This window comes from Talpa europaea, assembly GCF_964194135.1.
Source record: "Talpa europaea genome assembly, chromosome: 3".
NCBI lineage: Eukaryota > Metazoa > Chordata > Mammalia > Eulipotyphla > Talpidae > Talpa > Talpa europaea.
This window is the reverse complement of record NC_140069.1, coordinates 29,670,122-29,693,239: the sequence shown is the minus strand read 5'-3', so window position 1 is coordinate 29,693,239 and position 23,118 is coordinate 29,670,122. Positions and strand designations below refer to the sequence as shown.

Here is a 23,118-nt window from a genome sequence, read left to right as displayed (position 1 = left end):
CAGTTTAGGAGTAGGAGACTGAGATAAGAAGAGGATAGTAACCTTCTCAGATTCAGACAGCTTATCTGAATGTTTAGTTCTGCTTATGTTTAACTTTCTACCCTTCATCTACCTCAGTTCCTTTTGGTTAATAATGTTAATTTGAAAATACAAACACTTCTTGAAATTTGCAATAAGCCCCAAACCGCATAAAATGGTATTTAATTTTTAAAAATAACATTTATCCACCACATTATGTTCCAAAAATTTGGATTTAATTGCAAATGTGTCAAGATAGCAGTGGGCTTTGAAAGCATGTAATATATTAAGTTTGGAATAAATAAACATGGACTTCGTAGTTGCTCAGTTTGGGGGAAGGAGAGCAACATTAAAATAATAAATCACATACAAATGATGTAACACACTTAACATCATATAAAATGTGGTAAACACCAAAGAAGGAAGTAGTAAATAGTAGGTTTAAGATCAGAGAAAGGCAAAATCTTCTAAGTTTCTTTCCTTTTCTCAGAAAGAATCTCACCATTAAAGCTCTGAAAAGGAACAGTCCAATCAGTAGTGCTCAAATTGTCTCAAAAGGGGTTCTGGGGGAAGACAGTAGTTATCAGTGTTGAGCCAGTATGTCTGGAGTTTCATCCTTATCAGTAGTATAACCTTAGAAAGTTACTTAACTTCTCTGTGCTACTCTAAGAATTAAATGATTTAATACAGTTAAAGCTCTTGGCCCAGGGCCTCCCCGGTGGTGCAGCAGTTGAGCGCTGGGTTGTGAAGCTGCCCACAGCCTCTGCAGCGCCGGTTCGATCCCCGGCTGCTCCCCGGCCACCGGAGGAGGGTCCCACATGGCGCGCAGACCTCTCCTGCCGCCCGCTGCTCCCCTCAGCAGTGTGCTTCGGTCCTTCTGCCTGCTCTGCTCCCAGCTCTGGCTCTGGTGAATTCTCTCACCCTCCCACACTTCTGACTGTACCCAGTGCATGTATAAACAAAACAAACAAACAAATAAAATAACATAAAACATGCCTCTATAAAATAAAAAAAAAAAAGAAAATTATTTAAAAAAAAAAAAAAGCTCTTGGCCCAGTGCCTGGGACATAGTAAGTTCTGAATAAATATTTGCTATTTTAAATATAATTTTAATGCATAGTGAAAGTCTGAAAACCCGTGGACTTTGAAAATCAGCAGGTCTGAGTTGTATCTCTAGGTCAATTCCTGAAAGTAATTCCCAAATAAACAGTTCACTCAATTACTGATTTTTTCCCCACATTTTGGAAAATGGTCCCTGCCCTGTTCCTTCTTCTGACAATAAAACAGCTATGGCCTTTTGTGAATTGACTTGCAAAGATTTGACTTTCAGCTGAGTTTTCTGCTAATCAATCAATTGGCAAATTGGCCTGTATATCCTGGGTTTGAATTCTTACTTTCCCACCTACTTTAGCTCTTTGACCTTGCAAAAGTTGCTGAACTTCTCTGAGCTTCCATTTTCTCATCTCTAAGAAATATAACTAATCATTTTGATTTCTTCAAAGTAGGTGTGAGGATTAAGTCAGTTGGGTGACATTACCAAGTGCAAGATAGGGACTTAGTGAAGATTTTACATGCGAATGATATTACTTAAATGTTGTTCCTCTTTAAATATTCTCTCCTCCCCACCTAATTTATATGTTAATAAATTACTATGGTGCCCATTATATTCGTAGATAATGGAAGAATAAATTTAAACCCAATCCCAGAATATTGCCTTTTCTGTGAAGTTTTGCTGGAAAAAATTTGACATTATTCACCATGTGGCCAAGTACCTCTCAGCTCATGAAGCATGAGATTGACCAAACTGGAAAAATGTGGATCTGAATATGTCATTTCCCTGCATAGAATCCTCCTGAGTCTTCACTGGCCACTCCTCAGGACCAATATAAAAAATGGGGAAAGACAGTGCTACTTTGGTTGAAACTCTCCTTACCCTGTGGATACCTGAATCTCAACTCAGGGTTAGAATTCTTGATACATTTGAGAGCTTCTTTCTCAACATTGGTGCCATCTTATTCTGTCTTGGTTCCTTAGTTCCTTTGCCAGCATGCTTGTGTTTGCCAGTCTTCACTTGACCATGTGTGCCAGGCGCTATTCCTAATGCTTTAGTTCCATGTATTAACTCATTCCAGTAACTAAAATTATCCCATTATTCCATCAGGCTCATAGAGGTTAAGTAGTTTGTCCAAAATCAAACAGAGTTAGCAGGTGTCAAAGCCAGGATTTAAAGTCCTGTAGTCTTGTGCAGAATCTAAGCCCTTAATCCCAGGACCATGCTCCCTCTTATATGTGTGTGGGAGACAGGGAGGCTGTGAGGCTGTGAGGTTGGCTATGATTCTTCAGCCATATGTGAATTCCTTGGTCCATTTATATGTTTTTTAAAAAAGATTTATTTATTTATGCATACAAGAACTGGGGTACAGACCAGAGGTGGGGGTGTGTGAGAGGATTCACCAGAGACAGAGTGGGGAACAGAACAGGCTGATTGACTGAAATACACTGCTGAGGGGAGCAGTGAGTGAGACAGGAGAGGTCTGCTGCGCCATGTGGGTTATCTCCCTGGCCAGGGATCGAACTCATGCTGCAGTGGCTACGGATAGCTTCATAGTGCTGTGACTTAACCCCTTACGCCACCAGGGATGCCCTAATTTATATATGTTAATGTAGGCCATCCAGTATTATTAAGGTGAGAGAATACTGTTATTTGGCAATTCTCAGAAGTAGTTTTTCCTTTTTCAAATCTAAGATGTAGAATGTGACTGAATAATTAATAATAAACTTAATTGAGAAGAAACTTCAAAAGAGATTTTTTTCCCCTCAAGTTTTCCATTCAGTCTTGTAGTGACCAATGTGGTGAAAAATTCCAACTATGCACGCTCTACTGTTTTGCAACCATCCATGCTGGGTAGGTTCACCATCAGTTCTAGTGATCTGAAAGAGAATTTTGGAGCCCTTGGCATCATTTTCACAGGTTTTAATGGTAAGTAGGGGAAACAAGCCAGCAGGGAAACAGCAACTTGAGTCCCCTCCCCAGACGGACACTGCCCTTTTATCCCCTCCCTCCTAGGCACAGGTGTGCACAATTGCACATGCGCACACACCCATGCTCAGGTGTCCATAATCAGGCATGGGTGCCCCACACCTAAGCGCCTTCTACTTTAGTAAGATCAGGGCTGCAGGTGATAGCACAGAGACCAATTGCATAAGAGCCTGACCAACGTCATTTACCCTACACCTGCTAGGAGCTTCCAAGGAAAGCCTGCCCTCAGGGCTTACTTAAGTACTTGATGGTGTAGGGTAAATGAAGATGCTCAGGCTTTTGGGCTGTTGGCCTCTGTGGCTGTCACCTGCGGCTTTGCAGGAGACGCTTGGGAGCCTGGGCTCGAGGTACGCATGGCTGATGGTGGACACCGAGAGTATTGTGTGGGCATGTGTAAGTGGACACACCTGAGTTTGGAAGCTGCTCCTATAAGGGCAGCATCCCAGAGGATGGTGAGAGCATTGGAGAATGTCTGCGACAGGAAAGAGCGTATAGAATTTCGCAGGGGTGCCCAAGTTGCTGTCTCCCTGATGGCTTGTTTCCCATGCGTACTATTAGAAAACCTATGGGGATGATGCCAAGGGCTCCAAGGTTCTCTTTTAAGCTGCTTGAACCGACAGTTAACCTGCTGGACCTGGGATGATTGCAGGACAAGGGTCAAGCACACAAATGGCATTTTAAGCACAAGTGGCAAGTCTAGGTGGAGGCGAGGTGGGGTGGCTGGGCTCAGCACCTAGAGTTTGGGGAGCATGGACATCTCACCCTGCCTCACCTGCCTTTACCTGTGGTGTGTGTTACAGCCTTGTCCCTCATCCTCCCCTTGAAGATGGAAAAGATGCTGGTGGGCTGCTTTCTGCTTTTCCTCGGACAGATCCTCCTCCTCCCTACTGAAGCCAGGGAGCGAAGACCCATTTCTAGAGGGAGACATGCTCGGACCCACCCCCAGATGGCTCTCATGGGTGAGTGATGAGGGCACCACCTACAGAGGAGGCAGGATCGGGTGGTTTAGGGGGACCTCAAGATGGGGCATGGGTGTCAGTCTGGGAAGCAATCCTGCACTGAGTGGTCTGCTGGGTGTGCTGGGAGAAGGGGCTCATTGCAAGTGAGTACAGCCCAGGTGAAGGTGGGGTTATACCCTGGTTTTCAAAATGAAATGAAACCTCTTCTAGTGCAAAGACTTCCAGTTTAATCTGAGGCTTGTGACTTTTCTCTGGGATGCAAAGGCAAGATTTTTCATCTGAAAAAGTCCTCACTGGACTTATTTGGAAAGGGTATTATGAGAATTTTTATTATACTTGTCCAGATAATCTGTGTTAATGGTGCTTCCCTGCAGGGCAGCATGGGGAAAGAGCGGGCCGGTTTGTGAAAGGCGGGGCAGGCTCAGAAGAGAAGTAGGTGTTATGAGCTGAATCAAGATTTGAGGAATGGAAAAATGTCAGGGCTCTGTTATTCTGACCCTATGATTATGTTTTTTTTTTAAAGACTTATTATTTTGGGCCTCCCCGGTGGCGCAGCGGTTGAGCGCTGGGTTGCGAAGCTGCCCGCGGCCTCTGCGGCGCCGGTTCGATCCCCGGCTGCTCCCCGGCCACCGGAGGAGGGTCCCACATGGCGCGCAGACCTCTCCTGCCGCCCGCTGCTCCCCTCAGCAGTGTACTTCGGTCCTTCTGCCTGCTCTGCTCCCCGCTCTGGCTCTGGTGAATTCTCTCACCCTCCCGCGCTTCTGACTGTACCCAGTGCATGTATAAACAAAACAAACAAACAGACCAGCAAACAAATAAATAAAGCATGCCTCTATACAAAAAAAAAAAAAAAAAAAAAAGACTTATTATTTTATGCACACAAGAACTGGGGTACAAGCTAGAGGTGTTGGGGGGGGATGAGAGGATTCACCAAAGACAGAGTGGGGAACAGAACAGGCAGATTGACTGAAATACACTCCTGAGCAGCGGGGGAGACAGGAGAGGTCTGCTGTGCCATGTGGATCACCTCCCCGGTCTGGGATTGAACTCGTGCTGCAGAGGCTGCAGAGAGCTTCACAGTGCTGTGCTTAACCCCTTGCGCCACCAGGGAGGCCCTGATTGTTTTTCTTAAGGTAAATTTTTTTCTTCCGGGGCCTCCCTGGTGGCACAGGCAGTGGAGTGCAGCACTGTGAAGCTGTCCACAGCCTCTGCAGTGCGGGTTCGATCCAGGCCAGCCATGGAGATACCCACATGGCTCAGCAGACCTCTCCTGTCTCACCCACTGTTCCCCTCAGCAGTGTGTTTCGGTCAGTCTGCTTGTTCTGTTCCTCAGTCTGTCTCTGGTGAATCCTCTCATCCTCCTGCACATCTGGCCTGTACCCCAGCTCTTGTATGCATGAATAAATAAATCTTTAAAAAAAATTTTTTTTTCTTCTGGGAAAGGAAAGGTCATGAAGGCACACAGAATATAGAGAAGTTAGCACGGTTGGAAATGTGGACTGTGGTTAGCCTAGGATGTGGGAGTGAGAGGAACAATGGTAGAGGAAAGAGGAAGGGTTTTGACACAGATCTGGGTTCTAGTCCTGGCTCTGGAACTCAGCAGCTCTGTATACTTAGGCTAAGTAAGCGCACTGAGGCTCCTTTTCCTCCTCCATCAATTGGGAATGTCAGTGCCAAGTTTGGAATATTTTGTGAGGAGTAAATGAAGTAATATGTATACATTGTGGGTACACAATAAATGTCAGTTTGGCCAGAACCATCATTCTATGAAGTCATTCTCTGAAGCCGTATTGTATATCTTGTTGGCCAGCTGCTAGATTCTGACCCCCTGCGAAGGGCACTGCTATAAATGCCCTGTGATCTGGAGGCCTCAGCATCCAAAATTACCATCAGATACCAAAAGGACCAGCAGGACCCTGTTTTAAGAGGTCAGAATCTTTACTGATGTGAATATGAAATGACACCAATATACTGAGCCTTCCAAGTCTTTAATCTGAGAGAATCCCTGTTTCCATAATGACGTAAACATAAGACTTCTGCAAATGTGAAAGAACTGGGGGAATGTTTAGCACAGCAGTGAAAGGGTTTTTAAAACAAATTTTAAAATGAAGACAAAAAGCACAGATGTAGATAGATATCTCTATCTCTAGCCATCTATATCTATACTGGAAATGCATCCTAGATCACCAGCAGCAATTGCACAGGTGGAATTGCTGATGTGGTTGCTTTCAGATGAGTTGCCACACACAGATAGAAAAGCAATTCCTTTTCTTGGCTCCAAGTCTCTCTCTCTCACTCTCTTTCTCTTTCTCTCTTTCTCACCCCCCACCCACATAGTGAGCCTTCACTTGTTACCAGCACTCACTGCCCTCCTCCTTCACTCTAAGCTCAGGTTATGAAGTAAAAAAAACCTCTGTCTCCTCAGCAATAGAACCCCATTTTACCCAAGGCATATGCCTCACCAGTATGGCTTCCCCTTTCTTTCTTTCTTTTTTTGTTTTTAAAAGATTTATTTATTTATGTATACAAGAGCTGGGGCACAGGCCAGAGATGCTGAGATGCGGGGACGGGGGTGGTGGTGAGAGGACTCACCAGAGACAGAGTGGGGAACAGAACAGGCAGACTGACTGAAATACACTGCTGAGGGGAGCAGCAGGCGAGACAGGAGAGGTCTGCTGCGCCATGTGGGTTGCTCCTGGTGGGCAACCCACATGGTTCAGCATACCTCTCCTGTGCTGCAGAGGCTTCGGATTGCTTCATAGTGTGGTGCTTAACCCCTTGTGCCACCAGGGACCCCCGACTTCCCCTTTCTTACCTTGCCCTAGAATGCATCAGGACCAAGAGAGGATGGAACATGGCAGTCTCCCACACCAGGGGTGGTGAGCAGCCACTCCCAGAGAGGCTGGGAGGCTGCTGGACTTGTGAACACGGTTGAGTGAGAATTGTGATGCCAAAAGGCAAACTTCACCACTTTGGCCTGGGTGCTCACACGCAGTCTGCCATTGGCCTTATTCTCAACGGAAAAAAAGAAGGCTTGCTGATCACAGGACCTTCTCTTCACTCTTAGAGAATGGGGTCTTGTGTTTTATGGGTGTTTGCTTTTCTTGGCTTTTTGTTATCTATGTTCAGAACATTGCCCAGGTCACATTTTTATTTTTCTGGGGCAAATCATCTTGGCTGTATACATGGTGTCAACCATTACGTATGACGTATTTTATTGCAAGGGTGTCTCTGAATGTTTAACAGAGTAGAAACAGAATTGTTCCTGAGGTTAATTTTTCATTTGAATTTTCTGATTAAGAAAATGTGTATATTTTATGTCTAAATTCAAGCCACAGTCCCAGTGTCAACTTGAGCCAATTAAAAAAAAAGTGTGTACTTATCCACCCTTCCCATGGATGGCTCAGCCTGTGATATGTGCCTATGGGGCTTATCTCTTCCTCCTTCCTTTATCTGGGATTTCTCCTCGATGCTAGACATCGGCTGTAAGATGAACAGCCTCCATCAGAAAGTAGTGGGGGAGATAGAGATAAAAAGATCATTAATTTAGGGTAACAGCAGAAGCAGAACTGAGTTAGAGCTTGATTCTGCTTGTTGTAGGCTCAGATTAAGGTAGCAGTTCTCAAATTTTTTTGGTCTCAAAGTCTTTCTGCACTTAAAATTTATTGAGGATCCCAAAGAGCTTTTGTTTATGTGGGTTGGGCCTTTTGATTTTCACAGAAATGGAAACAGACTTTAAAAAAAATAGCCATTACTAATAATATTGTTGACTTAAAATGGAACATTCACAAACCTGTAACATAACCTATAATATAAATTAGATATTTGTACAAAAATACTTTTTAAATTAAAAAAATAAGTGAGAACAACACTGTCTTAACATTTTTGCAAATCTGTTTAATGTCTGGCTTAATCAAGGACAGCTGGATTCTCTTATTCATTCAGTCTGTCATGAAATGTTATTTTGGTTGGACTACATGAAAAAAAATGTCCTCTCACAGATATGTAGTTAGAAAAAAAGAAAGGCATTTTTCTTTAGTAGTCATTTCATGTAATTGTAGATTTTCTTCTTTGATATGTCACCAAAACTTGACAAATGGTAGTTTCTTAAAGGTTAATTTCAACGTGGACTCAAAAGCCATGTCAATAAACCTTTTATACTCTATGCAATCAGGAGAGAACAAAAGTATAAAAGGCAGACTCTAGTGTTATTATGAAAATAGTTCTAGGTAGCATTATTTATAATAACTGGGACTGGGAAGCAACCTAAGTGCCCACTGAAAGGACTGAATAAAGGCAAAATGTCACCATTTATAGTAAAATGAAAGGAGCTCAATGAAATTAAATTGTGTACTAAAGCAAAATTAGAAAAATAAAGACAAATATTGGACAAACAAGGCATCTGCAGATAAGTTGACAAAACAAACTAATTACAAACTAGTGAACATTCATAAATGAAGTGGAGTTTGAGGCTAAATTGGAGGGGGGGGTGCAGGAATGAAGGGTCAAACGGTAGAAGGGACTGGTGATGGGGAGTAAAAAGACTTCTAGAAACACAACGACCAAACATAATGACCTTCTCTGTATACTGACTGGAACAAAACATCAGTAAACAGACATTTTTTAAGACACTTCTGAAAATTTTGTTATAGACTGTTAAGACAGGATACCAAGGAATTATTCATTTTGTTGTGCTGCCCCCACCCCTATTTGCTCTCTGCCTTGTAGGTGCACATTTTTTCTTTTCATTAGATCAGGGTAACATGGGAGGTGGATTTATCACCAGGGCAACCAATGGGGACATATCACTTTTTGGAAATCTTAACCCTCCTTGCTCAAACTCCCACTCTTCTTGACTCTCCTCACTCCTGGGATGAAGCTACACTAACCAGCTGTACCTCTGCCAGCTGGCGCTCCCTGTTTTGTCTCTTTGTCTCTTTTATGGGGTCTTGTTGACTTACGTGCTTTTCTCTAAATCTACCCACCTAGCTCATTTTATTTCTGCTCACCTTGAGACATTTTCCTTTCCCTATAACAGATGCCAATGTGGGTCAATGCCACCCACTCAGAATTCATGTCTGTGTTCTAAGAGAGCACACCATGGGGATGTGGCTGTAGATTTGGGAAGTGAGAGGCAGACATTAAAAATACTCTGAATAGGGGATGGTGGAGCTGAACCCCCTGCATCCCCACATGCCCACTCTGTTAGTATTGGGGTTCAGTGAGTGGGGTTCTTGGGCCCCTCTGGCAAATGATTTTTGCAGATTCCCTTGTTCAGCAGCACACAGCAAGTTTAAGAAAAAGGGAAAGGAGAAAAGAGAGATGACTGCATAGACCTGGACGGGCAGTTCTTCAAGGGCTAGAAGCTGCCTTTTGCCAGAACAGGGGTTGTTTTTACATCCTGTTCTTTGGGGGGATTCATTCTTGTGTGGAATTTTATCTATTGTGGAATCTATCATTTCTAGGGTCTGGTTGGGCTCATCTGTAAGGACTGGCTCTCCTCTTTGTAATGACCGACAGGTCTCCTTGTCCCCACCACCTCTGGTTTCTGTCCTTGTTTGTGGGGCGTCCATAGCCAGTTTAGCAACGGGATAATCATTTCTCTTTTGTCCCCACTCTGGTTTCTGGCCTTCCATCCTCAATTTTCTGGTCTAAGCTTCCTTCTTTAGGATGAATTCCAGAGGTGTTTTGGGTGGGTGAGGAGGCAGAGGAGGGTAGAGGCCACAGAATTTAGTGACATTTTTCTTTGTTGCTTTACTACTTAAAAATAAAGCTAATGAGGACAGTGTAAGAACTTACTTCATAGAACCCCAAGTTCGGTTCTTTGGAAATCACTGTAGGCTTACATTTCCATTTTTGCATTTATCTAATTGAACTTGACAGCCAAATATTAGTAAAAATGCAATGAGCTGAAACCTCAAAGGTAATGTGACTGAACAACTAACGTAAGAATGCTCTGTTTCATGTTCCAAATGAAGGTTTTTCTCTTAGGTTGACAGTTATTGACATTTTTAAGCTCTGGTTGCCAGTAAATAAATTCCCACATCTTAAAACAGTCCCTCTAAATAATATTAGATGGCATCTCAGGGAGGGAGAAAAGCAGAGGTCAGAACCACCAGCATGTCTGGTTCCTGGAGAAACCCACCCCTGGGGGCCGGCCTGGTCTGCATCCCCTCAAGTCCCTTTGTCATGGTTAGAACTCTTGTCTCTTTCCCTGAGTTTTCCAGGGCTTTGCTCACTCTCTTCCACCTGGAATACCTTTCCTAGTATCAGCCAGGCCAAGTTACATGCCACCTCCTTCCTTATTCAGTCAGGCAGGACCCTGCAGTGCCTGGCATAGGCAACACAATGCAGGTCCTTTGCCAAGCTGTCAGTCCTGTCTGTGTTTTTTTAAAAAGATTTATTTATTTATGCATACAAGAGCTGGGGTACAGGCCGGAGATGGGGTGTGTGTGAGAGGATTCACCAGAGACAGAGTGGGGAGCAGAACAGGCAGATCTACTGAAATACACTGCAGAGGGGAACAGCGGGCAAGACAGGAGAGGTCTGCACCACCGTGTGGGTCACCTTCCTGGTGAGGGATCAAACTTGCACTGCAGAGGCTCGGGCTAGCTTCATAGTGCTACGTCTTAACCCCTTGCACCACTAGGGAGGCCCGTCTGCACTTTTTCCAGGGGATCAGAATGGCATCTACCCTAGAAGAATTCCTAGTCTCATTATTTTTGTCTTGCTTCACTTTTACCAGTAGACTCTAAACCCTTAATGATAGGGACTGAGTGTTTTCCATGTCTCACTGAACCTGTCTGCCCCCGCTTGCTGAGCCAGCCTCTCACTGGCTGTGAGGAGGGACAAGCTTTCTCACTCCATCAGTGGGAAGGAAAAAACAAAACGCTACTAGGCAATTATTGACTTATCCCATATTCAGGCCCAGAGGCTCAAGGTAGTAAAGTATAGTGATTTAGCAAACTTTCAAGGTTTCTGCAAACCTAAAAAGAAAGAGATTCACCCCAAATCCCTTTTAGGGAATGGATGACTGGCTTAGGGGAAGATATGCTTTTGAGCAAAGAAAATGTGCCTCACACTTAGCATGCTGATGTCAGCTCTTCCTTGCACCTTGACCAGGAGTTTTTGAGGAGCTCATGAAATGCTCTTCCACATTTGGAGGTGTTATTGCTGCTAAACTTGAGGGTTGTAGTGACCTCAAGTTCTGGCTTTGGTCCTGCCCACAGCAAAAGCTCAGTGTTTGTTGAATAACTGAGTGAAACACTCCAGTATCCATTTGATTTCTACTTAGCCAATGACCCCAGGTGAGTCACTTTTCTTCTCCATTCTTCATTTTATTCATCTCTAAATGGAGATGGTTGAAGTTGGTGATCCTTCAGGTCTCATTTGGAATATTGTGATGGCAGCAACTCCAGATATCCTATCTCTGGCTACTATGGAAAAATTCTAGGTTTTCCTTCACTCTCTCCATGTGGAGAGCCAAGGTGGAATCTTATTCTGGATGCCAAGGAGGAAGAAGTTTTGTGAAACAAGGGGTGGGGAGTAGTAGAATAACCAGGGGTGAGGGGGCAGCAGTAGCATCTGTAGGTTTGGGGGCCAGTAGAATCAAGCAGGGGTGGAGGGCAATAGGATCTGGCAGCAGGGCAGTGGATCTCAAACTTCATTGCTCATTGGAAGCTCTTGAAAGGCTTGTTAGAACACGGACTACTGGTTCCTGTGCCCAGAGTATCCATTCACTAGATCTGGTTTGCATTTTTGGATGCCTTAATCTGAGAACATGGCAGGAGAAAAGCCTACAGGGTAGACTGGGGAGGGCAGGAGGGAGAGATTTTAGGAAGAGATGACTTGTGGCAACAGCCAGAAAGACAATGCAGGATGAATAACATCTGCTGGGGAAATTGCATGCAGCTGGAGCATATAAGCCGAAGGCTGAGTCTGCTCCTTCTGAGTCTTTGAAAATAAGCTGTAAGCATTTTTCTACCAAGGAAAAATTGGTAAAGGTGGGCCTCAAACCTGTCTGGGGAGCCAAACTCGTATAGCACAGTGCTTGATAATGCGCATCTAAAGGATCGAGGGACTGGTGTGCATCTTTATCATCAGAACTGATTGTAAAAATGAAGGCTGAATAAGTCAAGCTTATCAAATTGTTTTAATTATAGCAAAGGCTTAGGCTTAAAAAAGTATAAAACCCTTTGAAGCATAATCACACACCCCCCATGCATCCTCTGCAGGATAATGGCAGCCAGAAATGCAGACTCCAGGGAGGGACTGGGGGCTGCTGCTCAGTATAGGCACATGGTTCCCCATAAAATGCAACTCTTCATGCCTGCATCTGTTTTTTTTTTTCTTTCAGTAATAATTTTATTTTTTATTTTTTTAATAAATTTATTTTTATATTCCCCATACAGTTGCAACCCCCTTATTTTGACCCCCATCCCTCCCCTCCCCGTCCCCCACCCCCCATAGAGTGTCTCTGGTTCATAGTTTTTTGTTGATTTTGATTTTCACTTTCTTATAGTTATTCATTTTCCTGGTCCCTTATTTAAGTTTTCTAGATTCCTGCTATGAGTGAGACCATCTGGTATTTTTCTTTTTCTTTCTGGCTTATTTCGCTGAGCATGATCCCTTCCAGTGCCATTCATGTTGCGGCAAATTGCATGTGTTTATCTTTTTTGAATGCTGAGTAATATTCCATGGTGTATATGTACCACATCTTCTTGATCTAGTCATCTATTTTTGGGCATTTGGGTTGTTTCCAAAGCTTAGCTATTGTAAACAGTGCTGCTATAAACATAGGGGTGCAGGTGCTCTTTGGAATTGATGTTTCTGTGTCCTTTGGGTAAATACCTAGGAGTGGAATTGCTGGGTCATATGGAAGCTCTATGTTTAGTAGGTCCAGAAATCTCCACACAGCTCTCCATAGTGCTTGGACCAGTTTGCACTCCCACCAACAGTGCCTGCATCTGTTTTATGTAGAAACCAATGCCTCTGTTATCATTCATCTCATTACTAGCTTGTGATTAATACCAGGAGAACCACAAAAGCATAGTATCCAATAAACCACAACGTTAAAAGCTTTCTAGCCAATTAATAAATAACTTGAATTTTTCTCCTATAGATTTGTCTCTCCCCTTCTTTCTCTTCTCTATTAAACAGTTCATTCCCTTTCTATACTATACCTCTCCTTTATCTTTCTCTTAAATCTCCCCATCCCTCATTTCCTTCTTCAGTTCCAGGACATTCTGTCCGTTGCCCATGTATTTTGCATCGGGGGGGGGGGGCGTGTTGGGAGCAGTAGAAAACAGCCCCTCAGAATTACATAACTAGTAATTCTCTTCTCCTTGATAACTGGTGCTCTTGGGGTTGGGGGAAGCATAGAATCTTATCCCTTGGGAGCCAATCATGTCCCAGGTCTCCCCAGATGATGATAATAATAATAATAGTAAGGATAACTGCCTTTTTTTTGAGCACCTACTATGTACCAGGCATAGTGTTAGGTAGTTCACACTTCATTCTGCATGGTATTATTATCCCCATTTTACAGATGATGAAACTGAGGGGTTAAAATAGCTTGGTGATTGTCATACAACTACTCAGCAGTATAGGTAGAATTTGAGATGTCAATTTGCCTTACCCTTTTCTCAAATGCTTTTCAATAATCCCACTTCCTCTATTTCCTCCAACTGAATTGAACTCAGTTTGCAAGTCTCCATGGAAGTGCTTTAAATCTTCCCACGTGGCCTAGCAGAGACTTCTCAGCCTGTGTGGGGGAGGTGTTTAGTGATGTGCCAGGCACAGGACAGGCACTCAGTGAATACCCAGAGAAGGAGGCAGTGAACTAACATAAGAGTGAAGAGGAAAGGTTCAGAAGAGCCACCCAGACTGGTAAAAGTTTCCAAGCCAAGTCATGTGGAAGATAGTAGAAAGACCTGAGGATGTTTCTTTTGAAAAAAATAGACGAGGGCTGGTTGAAGGCTGTATTCAGGAAGAGTCTAGACTTGTTGAAACCATAAAAAGGAGGGCAGAAACAAATACCTGTGCTTTCAAGGAAGTATTGTTCTTCCATTGAAACTTAGTAGCCACTGGATTAGTCCAGGAGGAAACAAATTGCTTCTTAGGCACAAATTGCACAAATTGTGGAAACTAATTCCACAAGGGAAGACCTTATGGGCAAAGGATTAAAGAAACCTGTAATCTGCAAAAAATTACATTCCTAGATTCTTTGGAGGTGCCTGCAGAATTAGGAAATGAACCAGAAGAAAGGACTTTTTCCTTTTTTGGAAAAAAAAAAGGAAATGTTTATTTTGCAAGTGAAATTTGCCTTAGGATCATTTAAATAAACATTTTTTAAAAATTTAATTTAATTTATTTATTTTTAAAGATTTATTTATTTATGCATACAAGAGCTGGGGTTCAGGCCAGAGGTGTTGGGGGGTGAGAGGATTCACCAGAGACAGAGTGGGGAACAGAACAGGCAGACTGACTGAAATACACTGCAGAGGGGAACAGCGGGCGAGTCAGGAGAGGTCTGCTGTGCCATGTGGGTTGCTCCCTGGCCAGCTGTGGACAGCTTCATAAATTGTGTCTTAATCCCTTGTGCCACCAGGGAGCCCCCTAAATTAACATTTTTTTTAAACCAGAAAGAAACCCAGAAATTTTTAGTGACTGGCAATATGTAATTTGTTGACTGCCTAGGTCACCTATCTGGCAATATTAATTGAATGAAAGAATGAGTGAGTAACTGCAGATAAAACGCTTTTGCCATTTTTGGTCAATTCACGTAGAGCTTGTAGTCAATGAAACTCACCAAATCTTTATTGTGAATGACTTAATAGCTATCATATAGCAGATTTTTGTAAAAGTAGAATTTAATTTTTTTGAATTAAATTTTATCTTCTTCATCCAGATAATCATTCTTTTCTTATTTTTTTTCTTTTATTAATTTACATTGTTGTTCATTTTTGTACAGTACAGATTTCTCCCCTCAGGTGCAGTCTCTGTAGATACAGCATTCTTGATTTAGATCTTTTTCCTTCCTTCCTTAGCAATTGATAAAATGCTTTTTCTGTCTTTCTCCAAGTCCCTTGGAAAATATTAAAAGAATATCTTATATTCTTTTGAAATAACTATAAAAATCATTACTTTGAAGAAAATTCATGTTTAAATATTTAATGATTATTGGATACTGAAAATGAGTGCTAGCTCAAAAAGTTGCCTGAATAATCAGCCTATAGACATTTCATCTATTCTTGAAAGAAAACATTACAGAGATTTAAGTTGTGTAATAGTTTGTGAGCGCTACTGTAACAAAATACCACACACTGGTTTAAACAATAGAAATGCAACTTTCTCACATTCCTAGAGGCTGGAAGTACAGATAAAGGTTTTGGTAGACCTGGTTTCTTCTTCCTGTGACTTTCGTCTTCTCTCTGTGACTTCACATTCCTCTGTACCTCTGAATCCAAATTTCCTCTTAAGGACACCAGTCATATTGGATCAGAGCTCAGCCTAACACCCTCATTTGACCTTATTGCCTCTTTAAAGTCTCTGTCTCCAAATACAATCACAGTCTGAGGTACTGGAGGCTTAGGACTTCCACTTATCAATTGGGGGGATATAGAACCCAGACCCTTAAGATTTTTCAAAAGCTAAGAATTAGAGTCGCCAGCTCAGAAAAGCCTTCTTTCAATATACCCAGAAGAGGCTGATTTAGGAGGAAAGATGAAAGGAGGGCAACGTGTGTGTTTTGGCTGCTCAGAAGGTGAGGTGGTGAAGGGAAGAGGAAGGTGAAGGTGAGATAGGCCCACAGCCAGTCTTTGAGTAAGAACATCAAAGAGGAAGCTGTTGGTTGCATGGACAAAGAGCTGTTGCAGGGGGAGGGTCCAGGGGAGAAACAAGATGAACATAAGATCTGGAGACTTGGGCTCAGAGCCAGGAGGGGCCTTGGGAAAAGCACGGAGGATTACGCTCCACAGGGGCAATCAGCCATGAGATGCCTTGGAAGGATGAGCCCCAGAGTCCTTTCAGGTCAGGATGGATCTTGAAGTAAACTGCGGAGGAATCCTTGCCAAAAGACTCAACTCTGGCAAAGGCTGAGAGAGGCTGCTTTCCATCTTCAGCACTGACACTGGGGCTTGTTCACTCTACTTGATCCATTTGTGGAATAAATATACACTGAGGATTCCCATGTGGGGTAGTTAGGGAAGAATCCCCTCCCCCTAGAGGGTTATTCATCCACAGATGCCCCGATGCCAGAGTCCTGTGTCTGTCCTGGTTGTCATACTAATTGAAGGAATAAGGCTCCTCCACTCCCCTCTTCCAATCAAAATTGGGCTCCAAGGTTGAACAGGAATAGGAAAGTCATCAAAAGACTTTGTTTCTATACCAAAATAATTTCATTTTAATGCACATTTTTTGTTTCAGTTTTATCATTTGCCTCAATTTTATATTCATTCATTCAACAAATACTGAGTATCTATAGTGTGCAAGGAATCATTTTGGGTGCCAGTGATACTTGCAGGGTCATGCCAGGCCACTTTCGGCTTACTACCTGCCATGCTTTAGGGTTTGGTACAAACTGCACAGTTTCAGTTAGCATGGGTCATTTGGGGGAAATACTGTAGGATTTGTGAGAGAAGACACTAGCTCAGGAGCTAGTGAAATGAACTCATAAAGCCACCTGGGCTTAGCACCTTCTGTAGAGAGGGTATATTGCCAAGTAATTCAATTTTTTAAGAGCCATTTATTTGAGTTTTCTATTCTTGAATCTATTTTGAGAATTGGTATTTTCTTTTAAAGTATCCAATTTATCTGTATTTTCAAATCTGTCAGCATGTCTTCTAGTTCATAACTATGTTTTAGCAGGGGACATGACATTCTTTTGAAATTGAGTTATAATTGACATAAGACAATGTATTGATTTTAGGTATACAGCATAATGATGTTATATATACATATATTGAAAAATCATTACTCCAAGATGATGTTAACCTCCATCAACACACAGTTACAACCTTTTTTCTTGTGATAAGAACCTTCAAGATGTCTCTCAGAACTTTTAAATATACAATGCAGCATTGTTAATTATAGTCACCCTGCTGTACAGTACATCCCCAGGACTTATTTATCTTATAACTGTGTTTAACTTATAACTCTGTGTACTTTAATACTTTTACCATTTTGTCCACCCCAGAGGGTATGGTATTCTTTAACAAAAGTACCCGGTGTCTTGTTCCTGTACTTTACTAAGCTCTTAGAAAAAATTCTGAAGGAACATTGAGCCCTAGGGGGTGGATATTTGGGGGATGAAGGGACAGTAACTCTGTGGATTCAGCCTTTATAGGACTGAATACTACTCTGCCTTGATAGAAGAGCTTCACAGTTTAACAATGCACTTTTTGCTGGCTTTGCCTGCCTTCCCCTCACTTTCCCTTGGAGAAGTAGATTTTGTCATGACCCTCAATTACAGATAAGAGAAATCTGATTGAAGATGTGGATCTGTCCATGATATTTGTCCACTTAGGGTGAAACCCCAAGTTTCACTTAGGGTGAAACCCTAAGTCACTCCTAGATCACACTATTCTAATTACAAGAGATTTTAGAGATCATCTACTGAGAATTTTTTCACCTGGCGTCCACGAGCCCCCAAAGAGCACTTAGATGGACTTCAGGAGCTCCATAATTTGAACAGGAGAAAATAATGCCCTTTCCACTAACCTTGAACTGCAATTTAGCATTTCCTTCTGTTATGGTTATACGTCCCAAACCATAGGAGCAGCAGCAGTCCTGTGTTACCAAAAGAGATTGCAGATACTTTTGTGATATATTGTGCTTGTCCAAGATACTTGGAAATATTATTTACACTCACCTCACCACTACTTCAAAATTACACTAGGCAGTAGGTCTACTTTTTGATCTTGTCTTTGTTATTTTTTAAAGTATGTTACTATATCTCCAATTTTTTTCTTTTTAATAGCTTAATAATTGTAGTTAAAATAATTGACTGCTTTTCTAATCCTTTGCATTTATTTGTTGGTTTGTTTACTGTAGTTAAACCAGTAGAATGATTTTTTTTTTTCAGAATGGTTCGGAGTGCAAAGGGTTAAAAAAATTGAGTAAGTGCTGTAAAGGAGGTAATATATACAGTGTTCCTGGTACCCAGTAAACGGGTGTGCAAACTGAACATTCAGAGAAGTCTTCTGTTCTTAAGAGCTAGGTCTGAGCTCAGATTCTTTTTTTTTTTTTTTTAAGATTTTATTTATTTATTTATACAAGCACTGGTTACAGTCAGAAGTGTGGGAGGGTGAGAGAATTCACCAGAGTCAGAGCAGAGAGCAGAGCAGGCAGACTGATGAAGTACACTGCTGAGTGGAGCAGCGGGCAGCAGGAGAAGTCTGCATGCCATGTAGGACCCTCGCCGTTGGCTGGGGATCGAACTGGTACTGCAGAGGCTGTGGGCAGCTTTGCAACCCAGCGCTCAACCACTGCGTTACCGAGGAGTCCCTCAGATTATTTCTTTATTTTTTTTTTATAAATTTTATTGTTATATTCCCCATACAATTGCAGCCCCCCCATTCTGACCCCAGTCCCTCCCCTCCCGCCCCCCTAAAAGTGTCTCTGGTTCATAGTTTTTTGTTGATTTTGATTTTCACTTTCTTATAGTTATTCATTTTCCTGGTCCCTTATTTAAGTTTTCTAGATTCCTGCTATGAGTGAGACCATCCGGTATTTTTCTTTTTCTTTTTGGCTTATTTCGCTGAGCATGATCCCTTCCAGCGCCATCCATGTTGCTGCAAATTGCATGTGTTTATCTTTTTTGAATGCTGAGTAATATTCCATGGTATATATGTACCACATCTTCTTGATCCAGTCATCTATTTTTGGGCATTTGGGATGTTTCCAAAGCTTAGCTATTGTAAACAGTGCTGCTATAAACATAGGGGTGCAGGTGTTCTTTGGAATTGATGTTTCTGTGTCCTTTGGGTAAATACCTAGGAGTGGAATTGCTGGATCATATGGAAGCTCTATGTTTAGTAGGTCCAGAAATCTCCACACAGCTTTCCACAGTGGTTGGACCAGTTTGCACTCCCACCAACAGTGCAGAAGAGTTCCTTTTTCTCCACACCCTCGCCAACATTTGTTGTTGCTAGTTTTTTTAATATGTGCCATTCTCACTGGTGTAAGATGGTATCTCATGGTAGTTTTGATTTGCATTTCCCTGATGACAAGTGATGTTGAACATTTTTTCATATGCCTGTTGGCCATTTGCATTTCCTCTTCAGAGAAGTTTCTTTTTAGCTCTTCTGCCCATTTTTTGACTGTATTATTTTCTTTGTTGTTGTTGAGTCTCATCAGCTCTTTGCAGATTTTTGTGATCAATCCTTTATCGTTAGTGTTGTGTGCAAAAATGTTCTCCCAGTTGGTGGGGTTTCTCTTTGTTTTTGTTATTGTCTCTTTTGCTGTGCAAAAGCTCTTTAATTTGATGTAGTCCCAGCTGTTTATCTTTGCCTTCACTATTACTGCTTTGGGTGATGTGTCTGTAAAGATGTCTTTGATGTGCAAATCACGTAGTGTTCTGCCTATATTTCCTTCTATATATTTTATGGTTTCAGGTCTTATGTCTAGTTCTTTAATCCATTTTGAGTTGATTTTTGTGTATGGTGTGAGGTGGTGGTCAAGCTTCATTCTTTTGCATGTAGCGACCCAGTTTTCCCAGCACCATTTATTGAACAAACTTTCTTTGCTCCAATGCATATTCTTTGCTCCTTTGTCAAAGATTAGTTGACCATAAATCTGTGGGTTTATTTCTGGATTTTCTATTCGATTCCATTGGTCTGTATGTCTGTTCTTGTTCCAATACCATGCAGTTTTGATGATTATGGCTTTGTAGTAGAGTTTGAAGTCTGGGAGTGTGATGCCTCCATTCCCTTCTTTTTTTTTCACGAGAGCTTTGGCTATTCGGGGTTTTTTGTGATTCCATATGAATTTCATCAATAATTGTTCTATTTCTTTGAAGAATGACATTGAAATTTTGATTGGAATAGCATTGAATCTGTATATTGCTTTTGGAAGGATGGCCATTTTAATAATGTTTATTCTTCCAATCCATGAGCAGGGGATGTCTCTCCATTTCTTTGTGTCTTCTTCTATTTCTTTTAACAGTGTTTTATAGTTTTCTTTGTATAGGTCCTTTACCTCTTTTGTTAGATTTATTCCCAAATATTTGATTTTTTTTGTTTCAATAACAAAAGGGATGGTTTTTTTTTATTTCTTCTTCTTCAGATTTATTGTTTGTGTATAGGAAGGCTACTGACTTTTGCGTGTTGATTTTGTATCCTGCCACTTTACTGAACTGATTGATGAGTTGAATTAGCTTTTCTGTGGAGTTTTTGGGGTTCTCTATGTATAATATCATATCATCTGCAAATAGTGATAGTTTGACTTCTTCTTTTCCTATTTGGATTCCTTGGATGTCTTTCTCTTGTCTTACTGCCCTGGCTAGGACTTCCAGTATTATATTGAAAAGCAGTGGTGAGAGTGGACATCCTTGTCTTGTTCCAGATCTTAATGGAATTGCTTTCAGCTTTTCACCATTGAGAATGATACTGGCTGTTGGCTTGTCATAGATGGCCTTTATGATGTTGAGGTATGTTCCTTGTATCCCAAGAATTTCAAGGGCTTTTATCATGAATGGGTGTTGCACTTTGTCGAAAGCTTTCTCAGCATCTATTGATATTATCATATGGTTTTTATATTTCTTTTTGTTGATGTGTTGGATAACGTTGATTGATTTTCGGATGTTAAACCATCCTTGTGTCCCTGGAATGAATCCTACTTGGTCGTGGTGAATTATCTTATGGATACATTGTTGGATTCTGATAGCTAAAATTTTATTGAGGATTTTTGCATCAGTGTTCATTAAGGAGACTGGCCTGTAGTTTTCCTTTTTTGTGTTGTCCTTGTTCGGTTTTGGTATTAGTGTAATGTTGGCTTCATAAAACGTGTTTGGTATTGTCCCTTCCTTCTCAATTTTTTGGAAGAGTTTGTGAAGGATAGGCACTAATTCGTCTCTGAATGTTTGGTAGAATTCATTTGTAAATCCATCATGTCCTGGGCTTTTGTTTTGGGGGAGGTTTTTGATTACCATTTCAATTTCGCTAATTGTAATTGGTCTGTTTAGGTGTTCTATTTCTTCTTTATCTAGCTTTGGGTGATTGTAGAGTTGTAGGAATTTGTCCATCTCCTCTAGATTGTTGAACTTGTTTCCATATAACTGTTCATAGTAGTTACTGATTATTCTTTTGATTTCTGCTGTGTCCGTTGTGATTTCTCCTCTTTCATTGATGATCCTGTTTATTTGTGCTTTCTCCCTTTTTTCCTTTGTGAGCCTGGCTAGGGGTTTGTCTATTTTATTGATTTTTTCAAAGAACCAGCTCTTGGTTTCATTGATCTTTAGAATGAATTTTTTTTTTTAAGGGTATAATTCAGTAGCATTGGTACATTCACATTGTTGGCAACCTTCTTCAGTCTTTTTCCAGAACTTTTTCATCATCTTAAACAGAAACTATACCCATTAAGAAATAATTCCTCAGGGACCTCCCTTGGTGGTGCAGCCGTTGAGTGCTGGGTTGCGAAGCTGCCCGCAGCCTCTGCAGTGCCGGTTCGAGCCCCGGCCGCTGGCGAGGGTCCCACATGGTATGCAGACCTCTCCTGCCGCGCCCGCTGCTCCCCTCAGCAGTGTACTTTGTCGGTCTGCCTGTACTGTTCCCTGCTCTGGCTCTGGTGAGTTCTCTCACCCTCCTGTGCTTCTGACTGTACCCAGTGCTTGTATAAATAAATAAATAAATCTTTAAAAAAAAAAAAAAAAAGAAAGAATTCCTCATTCCTTCCCTCCCTCCCTGAGTCCCCTGTAACCTCTCTCCTTCTTTCTTTCTCTATGAAGTTGACTTTAAGTGGAATGAAATATTTGTTCTTTTGAAATGTCGGACTTGTACCTCAGAATAATGGCTCCAAGATTCATCCATGTTGTAGAATGTGTCAGAATTTCACTCTTTTATGGCTGAATAATATTTCAGTGGATGTATATGCCACATCTTATTTATCATGTCATCTACTAATGGACATTTGTGTGGTTTCCACCTTTTTTCTGTTGTGAATAATGCTGCTTGACCATGGGCACACAAGTGTCTGTTTGAAAACATGTTTTCAGGGAGTTGGAATTTTCAGGGAAGGAACTGCTGGGAATTACAGTATCAAGCTACTCCTAACTGCTTGGAATCCTAGCAAGGGAGTCAGAAAGGGCTAGGGAGAGAAATGTATTTTAAGGAGACAGCAGTCATTCACTTGACCGTGTTAACCATTTTCCTGAAAGTACACAAAATGGAAAAAAGACAGTAATATTTAAGATGAAAAATGTGGTGATGGTGCATGGATGCCTTGAGGAAGGAAATTCTTTTTTTTTTCTTTAATTTTTATTTATTTATTTATTTGTTTGTTTTTTAAAATAAATTTTATTTTTATATTCCCCATACAATTTCAACCCCCCCATTTTGGCCCCAATCCCTCCCCTCCCACCACCCCCCCCAAAAAAGTGTCTCTGGTTCATAGATTTTTGTTGATTTTGATTTTCACTTTCTTATAGTTATTCATTTTCCTGGTCCCTTATTTAAGTTTTCTAGATTCCTGCTATGAGTGAGACCATCTGGTATTTTTCTTTTTCTTTCTGGCTTATTTCGCTGAGCATGATCCCTTCCAGCTCCATCCATGTTGCTGCAAATTGCATGTGTTTATCTTTTTGAATGCTGAGTAATATTCCATGGTATATATGTACCACATCTTCTTGATCCAGTCATCTATTTTTGGGCATTTGGGGTGTTTCCAAAGCTTAGCTATTGTAAACAGTGCTGCTATAAACATAGGGGTGCAGGTGTTCTTTGGAATTGATGTTTCTGTGTCCTTTGGGTAAATACCTAGGAGTGGAATTGCTGGATCATATGGAAGCTCTATGTTTAGTAGGTCCAGAAATCTCCACACAGCTCTCCATAGTGGTTGGACCAGTTTGCATTCCCACCAACAGTGCAGAAGAGTTCCTTTTTCTCC

The 23,118-nt window shown here is 41.6% G+C and overlaps 1 protein-coding gene across 3 annotated transcripts in view; it reads left to right on the top strand.

Moving 5' to 3' along the window:
• Window positions 1-3,843: 3,843 nt before the first annotated feature.
• The window catches only part of MATN2 (matrilin 2), a gene marked incomplete at its 3' end in the record, with an annotated part of 114,132 nt that continues 94,857 nt past the window's right edge, over window positions 3,844-23,118 (top strand). For all 3 annotated transcript variants that reach the window (XM_084230323.1, XM_084230322.1, XM_084230321.1), the window contains exon 1: window positions 3,844-4,017. In XM_084230323.1, the coding sequence (XP_084086449.1) occupies window positions 3,885-4,017 (133 nt within the window). In that variant the 5' untranslated portion in view covers window positions 3,844-3,884. The remainder of the gene's footprint in view (window positions 4,018-23,118) is intronic.